We start from the raw sequence: 10,747 nt of genomic DNA, 5'->3' as shown, positions 1-10,747 counted from the left end.
CCAGAGAGTAATTGTCCTTTCATGACAAAAAGCTGCCACAGAGGTGTAAATAAAGATGTTGCCAGCTGTAAAAAATTAATCAAGTTGTCCTTTCTAACATTCACATTTAGCATATAAGGCTATACATCTGCGATCATAAATCTTCCCCTTTATCTGAATGTAATTCCCCAGCAATGACTCACAAAGCTGCTCCTGCCCAATAAAGTGCAGCCTGCAGCTGTCGGCTAGCAGAGATGTCGATTCATGCAGTGGGGTTCAAGTGAGGGCCAGGGATTTTACATGATGTCATCTTTCTGCGACAGAGGATGACGTTGTTGCAAAATCTGGCCTGCTGCCCCACATGGTACCAGATGCTGCTTCAAACTCAGGGCAGGAAGGTGCATATGTTGTACCAACTGGACACTTCTCCATCTTAACTCCTAACAGCTGAGTTTGGTGCTGTGAGGTTGTGTTGCAGCTGATGTTTGTCTTTGCTATAATTTCTCCTCCTCTGTGTCAGTTTTTATGTATCTCCTCTACTTTTATAGCAACAGCAGTTCTTAATGACCAGCCTCTCTCAGTCAATCCCATCATCTCTGACAAGGGCACCTGCCCTGAAAAAGAGAGTGTGTGCTCTTGAAACAGTGCTCCCAATTACAGATGAATCATTGTGCTGAGTCACTTACCTTTTCCCTAGCTCTCTCTTAGAGCAGACCCAGCTTTTTCGAACTCAAGCACACACATACACACACATTGTATAAACACTCTATGTTCCTCCTTGAGGAACACTACAGCTGAGGAAAAACACCAATAACAAGCCTGGAGTCAGGATCAATATAGCTGTGTGTGTGTGTAAGGTTGTGTGTGTGTGTGTGTTTGTGTCAGAGAGAAACACAGGAAGAGGTTTATATATCACAAGCACTAAGACAGTTAAAATGTACCTGCAGAAAGAGGAAACACAAACAGTAACTGCAAATAATAACCAAATGACAGTACTCTGTAAATCTGCACCTCTCATCAGGACGATTAATGCTGTTTGTTTTCTGGCAATAACATCCTCCAGTGGATTGTGTGAACATTGGCAGAGCTCCTGTTTTCAGATCAATGAGCACACAGCTGAATTAGAAATGCTACAAGCTGAAGTGTAAAGCACATAGTCACACGTAGGCCACACTGTGCACCCACAGTCCCTGGTGTACTCCTGGATCTGTGTTATTTGATCCTGGCTCCGATGCTCACCCAGCCTCCTTCTTTCTACTTTATGAAAAGTGCCAGGGGGGTGGATTTGGGGTGAAACCTTCATACATTTTGACGAGTTTCTTGTTTTGAGTTACATGGTAGATTGGATGTTTGCACTCTCCCACAGAAATAAGCGGAAAAAAAAACACACATATCGACCACTTTTACATTTCTAATTTTACCTTCAGGGACTATAGTAGCATTAGGAACCAGCCTGGTCACATTTTGGTATCGGATGGCATCCCAACCTGGAGTTGTTGAAGGTCAACCTGGATGGTTGTGTTGGTCACTCTAGCACAAACAGCACACCCATTCTGATCCCATAAGTGTTCAGCTGAGTTAAGGTCTGGACTCACAGCATCATACATGCCATCCTCCCCACTCCTAAATTCTGGACTTTCTCTGTGATGATCCTGCCTCTGTGGGGAAGAAGATGAAGGTAGGTCTAGGGATGGGCAAAACTGCAAGGTCTGGTATTGATCTGATAATAAGTAAATTAATGATTATCATCAAATCTGATACTTTTTAGAGGGACTGTCAAAGTTAACGTGTTATTGCAAGAGATAAATCTGTAGAATAAATGCATATTTTTTAAACATTAACACATAAACAACAAAGTTATTATTCATACCATAAAAATCTGAATTTGGCATCATCTCCACAACAGAAGCTGATAGTGGACATGTAGACGCCTTGTCACCGAGGTGAACCAAATCCCCAAAAATCACATATCCTTCTTATTTATGAAGATTCTGGCCCTTTTTTAAGCCTCATATTAAAGTACTGATGTGATCACACTGGTATAGATCAATATAGATTCCAACATTGAAATCGATATTATCGATATTTGGACTTGATCCACTCATTAGTTAGGTCCCAGATTCTGGAGATATGGGATCACCACTTGTTTACCAGTTAGGTGCCAATCAGGTGCCAGTCATACATCTGTTACTGGCACACACCTGGCAGCACATGCTTCTTAAAGCAAGAGTGAATTCCAACAGCAGAATATTACTGGAGATTTTGGAACATTTTGGGGAGCATTACACACACAATTAGCTTTGTTGCTCATTCCACAGAAGCATACAGGTTATATCTCATTGTAAAGGTGGCTAATCAGGCTTTCCAAAGGTGTATAATACAACACCAATTGTTATTATTAAAAGGCAAAAATAATCAACCAAACATAACACATTGTGCAAAAGGTAATTAGTTATAAAAATAATAATAATAATAATAATAATAATAATAATAAATTCAACCCAAAGAATCTTTATCTCCAACTTGTATGTATTTTCTATCTATCCTGTCCTTTTGTCCTGCTCCTCAGGGAGGGGCCACTTGGTTTGTTGATGAGAGGAGAAGCACTGCAGTCACACTACTGTCAGAAAGTAGGTCACTTATCCCACGTTTCACTGCATGCCCAAAGCAGATGGGTGACAGCGGTAATTGGCATCAGGGACTATGGCACGCTGTGATGGGCCTCTCTCCTGAGATAATGCATCTCTGTTGGTGTGTCTGCTAAAACCTGGCCAGGCAGAGTCTAAAAAAGAAGAAAAACAAAAAAAATAATAAATAAATAAATAAAAAGACACAAACAGCCATCCATGCTGGCCCTTCTTATGTGAAGCAGAAGTACAGAAGGTCATAATGTGTAAGGATTTTTTGAGTTTTAACAGACCTTTGTTCTGCAGAGCTGGAAAAGTGACAGTTTTATTTATAAAAAAAACTTTTATATTAAATATAGCAATGACCTCCATCTGCTGTGCTTTGGATTGGTTTTTATACTTTTTGGATGCAAGACTTGGACACACAAAAGAAGATCTTGGCTCTTTACCAAACCAAACAAAAATTGCATACCACAATAAAAGGCTTTGACATGATGATGACGTTAGATGAAGTTAGGAGATTTTACATAATCTGGGAACTCTGCATAACAGTGAAATAGTTTATGTTGATTTGGAGCAAACTGTTGTGACAGACCTGAAGTCACACACTATGTACAGTATAATAAGGTTTAAGCCAACTCAGCCGCCACTCTGCTCCCTCATCATCACAAATCTGAGTCTACACCCATTAAGTAAAGCCAATTAGGGAATGACCATATAATCTAAATAGTTTGGCAGCTATCAGAGTAGATTAAACATTACTCAGACTATATGATGATTGGATGTGATGTGGAAACCAGCCACTGGAGCCACTGTCTCCCCCGCCCCACTGCTGGTCAGTACAGGAAGAGTAAAGAAAGACAGACACCTAGTGGTGTATGCAGTAGTTCTGTGTAAACAGGACAGGGAGAGAAAGCTGACATTTTGTTTGATATTCCTCTAAAGGGGCTTCAAATGCATGCTTAATTTTTCAGAAGCATAAATTATTCTTTTGCTTCAATGTGATTTTATCCTCTCATTTACACTGGATTTAGCCTTTTCTTCTCCATGATAATGCTAAAAACAAATTCTTCTATCTGCTGTTCAGCATCAACTCACTGCCGTTAAAGACAGGAATAGTACACTTGATGACTCACTATACACAAGTCTTACCAGACACCAGGTGCTGTCAACAAGCATTTAAGCTTTCGGAAAATAAAAAATAAAAATCTTACACTGGCAAGTCTTAAAAGTAAGAGATGTATGGAAATTCAAGTCTTAACTCCCCTAAATGAAGAAGCAGCAGCAGCAGCTCTAATATGGAAACAAGAGAGTAATACACAAAGTCTTATCTATCTATCTATCTATCTATCTATCTATCTATCTATCTATCTATCTATCTATCTATCTATCTATCTATCTATCTATCCATATATATAATCATCCATCCATTCAATACATTTATTTATAGCCTATATGTAGTTAGCTTAATCTAAAAGGAATTCTGTGATTTGAAGTATTTTATCTGAATTCCTAAGGTCATACATTGTAAATCAGTACTTATGTAATGTTTGGCTTATGTAATGTCTCAATGCATGAATTAATTCAGAATGTATTGTGAGGTACTGTTACTAACCATTTATTAATGTGGTGAGTTTACACAATCAGTTACTTTTTTAATGACTTATAAACAGTAGAAGCACACTACCTCGAGTCACCCATGTATTCAGAATTGATGAGTAAGCGTGTCCATGTTGGCTGACAAAGCATTGATTATTTGCAAATAGTTTGCTGGATTTCAGTTACATAAAAGTTTACATTACACAATGCAGTGTAACTGCATTTATGTTTTAATGCTTGCATACAATGACCAGTCTGAATCTTATTACTGTGAGCCTAGGGACAGCTCTGGAAGGTTTAGTAAATACAGAGATCTGAAATAATGATCATGTGCAGTTCAACTAATCTAATCACAACTCAATTCATGTGTGACAAAACTTTGATATCTTAACTGATGAATGTAACTATGAAAATTGTGACGACATGAGTCTCGTTTACAGTAATCTTCCAGTTTTAACGCAATCCAACTCCCAGTTTTCAAAGCACAACAGCAACCCATTCATGTCAGTGTTTGTGTGGTCAGTGCAACATGCAGGACTTAGATTTTGTTTACAGATGTGTTGATTTCCATCCTCCTCTTCCGCTAGTCTCCTTACAGATACAGAATGATCAAAATAAGATCACATGGCATTGTAACCTATATTCTTTAACCTAGGTTTCCTAAAATATGAAAAGAGAGCCAATAATGAGGGTTTCTGTAATGAAGATGACATCATAGTCTGCATAGTGTGGCTGAACAATGATCCATTGAGAAAACTGATGTGGCAGCATAAGAAATCATCCCATTATTCTACATTTGTTTTTGTTTTGTTTTTTACTTGTTAATCATTACCCACAATGCAACTTGAGTGATGATTGTTTACAGATCCAACAGACAATTTATTGTCAAGATTCCAACCTCAAGTAGAGAAAAGGAGTAAGCTGATCAGTTTTAGGCTTTATGACAACTTCAGTTTATCAGGCATCCTCAAAAGGCTTTATTCAACTTTTTTTTGTATAAAACATGCTTTAAAATACAGTATTTTGTGATATGCACTGATTAGTTAAGTAGACTTACCCTTACTGTTATACTGAGAAGCCAGCAACACCTGGTGAGTGAAATACTTGATGGAATTATTTTAAATAGTGTTACTTGCAACAATAAACCAGTGTTTTACACATTTTCCCTTTCTGTAGTGTATTAAAGAAACCACAACATTAAATGTTGCCCTTTTCACAAGATGTCTTGTATGTGTTAGATATTTTTTGATCAAGTTCATACAGTACAATCCTATCACTGAGACAGCAGCCATGTTATATAACAGAATAAGGCACATAAATATTTAAGGAAATATCTGTTTGTATTACTTAAATATTTCAAATCATTTGGTTTTTCTTAACTTTTTGAATACAACTTCAGGTAGACGTACCTCACTGACCATCTTTTATAATCAAAATGTTTGCTCAGTGTCCTTTTAATTCTCATTTATTCTCAAACTAAGAAAAGCTGGCACAGTTTCTAAGGTGTTTAAAGTGTCATACAGCCACACAGTCGCACCTCAGGGCTGATAGAAGGGCAGCACTCGGACAATGTTCTGTCTACAGATGGGGCATTTCCGTTGTGGCAGGGTATGGAAGCAAACATAGCAGCAACATACATGCCCACAATCCAACAGGATGCAGTCTCGTGGCTGACTTAGACAAATTACACAGATGTTCCCTGTGTCATGGTCGGCTCCATCTTCAGAGGCCTCATTTGATCGTAGTCTTACTGCTTCGGCTTGACGTCTCGCAAATTCCCTGGTCTCCTGCTCCTGCTCCCAGCGCACTTTTAGGTGGCGGTAGTAGCGTATGCCAGCCCAGAAGAGGACTGCTACCCCTGCCAAAGCGGAGGCAACGACCAGCGCCTTCCACCAAGCGGCCACGCTGTCATTCTCTCTTCGCAGAGTTTCAAAGTCTGCAATGCTCAAGAAATACTGGGAGCCATCAGAGGGAGGCCGAAGACTCAGAGCTCCATCCGTGTCTACCATTAACTCACCGACACCTGTAACGGTTGTCCCCACCTGGAAAAAAGTTTAATAATTGCTCGGTTTGTTATCAAGATTGTTTTTCGTCATATCTGCCTGAAACTAAATATGCTGTGAACTCACATAAATTCACGGAATAACAAAAATGAAAAATATTACGTAAATAAGAACTGACCTTAAGCATTTCCTCGAGCTCCAGGAGACCTTTAGACTTCTCCCCGCTGAGGTACTGCCCTACAAGATCTCCAAAACCATAATTTGCTTGATGAAACTTCTCATTAGTGATCTCCATGTGATTTCCAGAGGCTTGTAGAGGACCAAGGACTCTGACTGTGGTGTCATCCAACCCAGATAATAAAAAAGGCACCATATTCACTCTTTCATGCAAAACTCGCTCCGTTTCCATCCTGTAGCAGGAAGAGAGACACATACAGTAGGATGATCATGCAGACAAAATGACTTAAATTTTGGTGTGACAACTTCACTTTTTAAGGGTGTTAATAAGGAGTTATTAACATATCTGTTCTTAATCAGATGATTCTTTATTCATTGGTTATGTACTACAGGCCCTCAAGTTAGCTTTAATTAAACCATTGCTTAAAATGCCAACTCTAATTCTAAGCCTATATTAAAGTTTCCCTCTTTTTCTAAAAGTTTTAAAGTTGTTTTAAAACAACTATGCACATTTTCAGAATAATAGTCTGTGCAAAGACCTTCAGCTTGTATCTAGAGAACCCCATAGTTATTTGTGGTGTTCCACACGGTTCTTTACTAAGACCACTTCTGTTTCCTTTGTGCATTTTTGTTTTGGGTAATGCCAGAAAACATGATACACAATTCTACTGTCATGCTGATGATCCCCAGCTATATTTATCAATAAAACCTGAGGAATCTTATCTGTTACACGTGACACATGCCTGTGATAAATACCTGAATCACTTGTAATTTCCCATTTTTTAATTTGGGTAAAACTTAGGTCATAGTTTTTGGCCTCCAAAACCCTCAAGAGATTATTTTTCTAGCTATATAGTTACCCTGGATGGCATTTCCTGTAAGGCAGAGTTTCCCAACCTTGGTCCTCAAGGCCCACTATCCTTAGATGTCTCCCTGCTGCAACACACCTGATTTAAATTAATGGCTCATTAGCAGACATGTGAGAGCTTGTCAGAGAGCTAAGACCTGCAGGATAGTGGGCCTTGAGGATCTCTGCTGTAAGGCAAGGCTAGTTTATTTGTATATCACATTTCATGAACAAGACAATTTAAAGTACTTTACACAAAACATTAAAAGCATTACAGCAGGGTGCAATAACAGGTGTATTAAAAACAAACTTTAAAATAAATAAAAGAAATTAAATAAAAATGAAAACAGAAAGAAAAAGCTCAATTAAAATAGATAAAATGCAAGAAATAAAGTTCTAGTGTGAGGAATTAACAGTTGTTTTGATAATAGGCAGCAAAAAGAAAAGTTTTTAACCCTAAATTAAAACTGCTGAGCGTTTCAGTACTATGAGGAAAGTGAAGTTGTCTTTGCCCAACAGCAATCTTTTATTTCATGTCTGAAACAGGTCTCTAGAGCGGCCTCCTTTCACCGACAGATTATTGGCATACCCAGAAGCCCCTGTCTGAGTACTGTCTGAGTACCGAGTCTGAGTACTGTGCAGTACACCCAGCTGTCATTTGGGTGTCCAAATAAATCCCTGAAAACATTTCGGTTGAACAGAAATGCTGAAGACATTCGTCTTAGCTCACTTATGTTGGCTCCCTATGAGTAGCTACATGTCTCATTAAGCTGCTTTTTATGTACCTTTACCTATTTTTTTATTTAATTTATTTTAATATTTCACTGCTATTTGTAAATTACTTTTAAAAGTGTTTCACTTTCTGTTATTTCTATATTTTTGTTTTTGCTCTAAAGGACACAGATTTTCATTTGTTTTGGAAATAAGCTAAACTTATAAACTTAAGTTGGATTAATTTCTACTGAGTCTAACCTTATTGTTAACGACACCACTTAAAAAATTGTTGATTGAGCTAAATAAGAGAAAAATAGGTTAAAACTTTTAAACTTTATGAACAAATAGGGCAACTTTTGTCATATTCATGTATTCTACTACATTGTGTTGGTGCCTGAAAAGGCAAAAAACATTGTGTGTCACATTTTCCAAAATTCAATATTAAAATTGTTTTCATCAATAGGGCTCTTTTTCAGAGTGGAAAATTATAGATATACATCATTTGTCAAGCCTTTGTGTAATTTTAAAATGTTAAACTTGCTCAATAATTAAAATCTGACAACTTCTGTAGAACAGCTTGCAAAATGATAATTACTTGCTCTGTGGTCCCACTTATTCGGTGTTTTTGGAAACAGTTTCATACTCTGCAATTAAAGAACAAGCAGAATCCACAAAAGCTGTAAAGAGTTTTTTTTTTTTAAGAAGACTGTAAGAACCTTGAAATATTTTAATCCATTACAAACAAGACCAACAACAGGGTTCATTATGAGCTGTCCAGTGATGTGAAATCATAAATATGGGAATTTTTTCTATCTACCATCTGCCCCATATCACATGAAAGACACTGTCAAATTTTAAAGACGCAACATTGAAGTATCAGTTTGAAATGTTCAATTCAATTCCTTTTTTTAATATATATTTATAGCCCATTTAAAATCAAACTTCAATCAACCAAAGTGCTTCACAATAACAATGTTAAAAATAATAATAAACGATGAAATAAACAATGTTACTGCATATAATCTCCGCTCTCACCATGTGCGTGACATGCCGCTCCATACCAACTTATGTTCTTTCAACGTAAATCTTTGTAACACACCAGAAATTTCTTTGTGGAAGTTACTCGTCAGAGGCTCGCCTACTGGTTTCACATTACCTGCAACATATATGTACAAACACACACACACATTCAATAACAGAGAGTAAGTGGTGATATACACGGAAAAAACATGACAACTTCTGTCTGTGTTGTAACTATGAAAGGCTGATTACCTTCGATGACAACATACTGAAGACATGCCCCTGGAGTAACTTTCAAAAGTTCTTTGAGTTTTCCATCTATAGTGAAGTGTGGAGCATTCTGATCATATGAAACACAGATGATTAAAACAAGCAGTATACAATACATACTTTTTGAGTTTGCATATTAACAACCTCACAACATGTTTATCCAATGCAACACAAGAATGGAAAAGGAGGAAAAATATCTTTATACCATGGAATATTAAGCTTTTTATTTATTTATTTATTTATTTATTTTAAACTTACATTGAGTTTATTGACCGTTGTCCGACTTTTCCTGTGCAAATAGTAGAAGATGCCTGAGAAGGTAAGGCTTGCCCCAAGACACATTGCCTCTGTAAACGTCACTGAAAATCCATCCATTCCCTCTGTGCCCTGTCACAACCCTAAAAGCAGACCAGTGCATAAACAGCATGTAACAAAGGCAATAGTTTAATCAAGTTTATAGTAAGCATACTTTTATATATTTAGTGTGTTTTACTTTTGTATCACCTTTAGAATAAATCCATCCATCCATTGTCCATACCCACTTATTTCATGCAGAATATATACAACAGAAATCATCATACATCATCTGGTAATGCAGAGTGTATTTAATTTTTGCATGATGACAAGGACATGCATCTTGACTCAAAATAAAGGTACTATTTTACTGAATAAATGTATTTTTTCTATTTAGATTATAATCCCATAAGTAAATGCAGAATGCAACATATAAGAAAAAGCCAGGTATGATAACATAAATACACATATGTAGGGAATTATGTTAGAGTTAAACCAAATTATAAATTTCTATACGTCGCTTAAATGGACTTTCATATTCTTGTGTAAATCTTCGAAAGTAAACAGTGACGTCCAAAAGCCAGTTTAAGGGTTCTCGAAATAAAATTACTCTACAACCTTTTTCAAAGCATGTCTATAATGCATATTTTAAAATGTAAGCTAATGAAGTTCAAGGTTACAGTAAACAGATGAAGCTGCAACATAACAGCCAAGCGGAAAACGCAAAAATTAAATAAAACTGTGCACCTGTTATTACTTGAGAGCATAACTTATATATGATTTAGTAAGACTGTCTACGTTTAACGTATCATTGGTTTAACGTATTATCCTGGACAATATCCTGGACGCCCGTTGCTGTATCGTATATGTTCCCTTGAAAAGATATTTAGTATACTGAAATGATATATCTCTAAGATGGTTTGTTCATAGTAAAGTTAGCCGCTAGCTTGCTAACGTTGTATGACTGTTGGGGGAACAGCAGTGACCTCTAAACGTTTTTACGACCTAACACTTAATATGATCATTACTAGTTGACGAACTGGGTAAACAGACAACTACTCAGTTGCAAAAAAAAACTAAACGTAGCAACTATGGATATTTTGTTGGGTTTTTTTACCTGTCAAATGTAAAGAAACCTGCCAAGTTGACATATCAGAGCACGCAGCGTTGCCCATGTCACGTGACGTGAAGGCTGTAAATGTCACGTGACAGTAGGC

At 37.1% G+C, this 10,747-nt stretch overlaps 1 protein-coding gene across 1 annotated transcript; it reads right to left on the bottom strand.

The window, feature by feature from the left end:
• Positions 1-5,654: 5,654 nt before the first annotated feature.
• Positions 5,655-10,743, bottom strand: mul1a (mitochondrial E3 ubiquitin protein ligase 1a). The gene is made up of 6 exons (XM_041992133.1): positions 10,648-10,743; positions 9,495-9,634; positions 9,219-9,306; positions 8,982-9,102; positions 6,387-6,618; positions 5,655-6,247 (listed from the first exon to the last, which is right to left on the bottom strand). The coding sequence occupies exons 2-6, from the start codon at positions 9,609-9,611 to the stop codon at positions 5,744-5,746; spliced, it is 1,062 nt and encodes a 353-aa protein (XP_041848067.1). The 5' UTR covers positions 9,612-9,634; positions 10,648-10,743; the 3' UTR covers positions 5,655-5,743.
• Between the last annotated feature and the right edge of the window lie 4 nt (positions 10,744-10,747).

The sequence above is a fragment of the Melanotaenia boesemani genome, chromosome 8 (genome assembly GCF_017639745.1).
Source record: "Melanotaenia boesemani isolate fMelBoe1 chromosome 8, fMelBoe1.pri, whole genome shotgun sequence".
Lineage (NCBI taxonomy): Eukaryota > Metazoa > Chordata > Actinopteri > Atheriniformes > Melanotaeniidae > Melanotaenia > Melanotaenia boesemani.
Note: the sequence above shows the minus strand (reverse complement) of the source record. Positions and strands in the feature narration are given on the sequence as shown.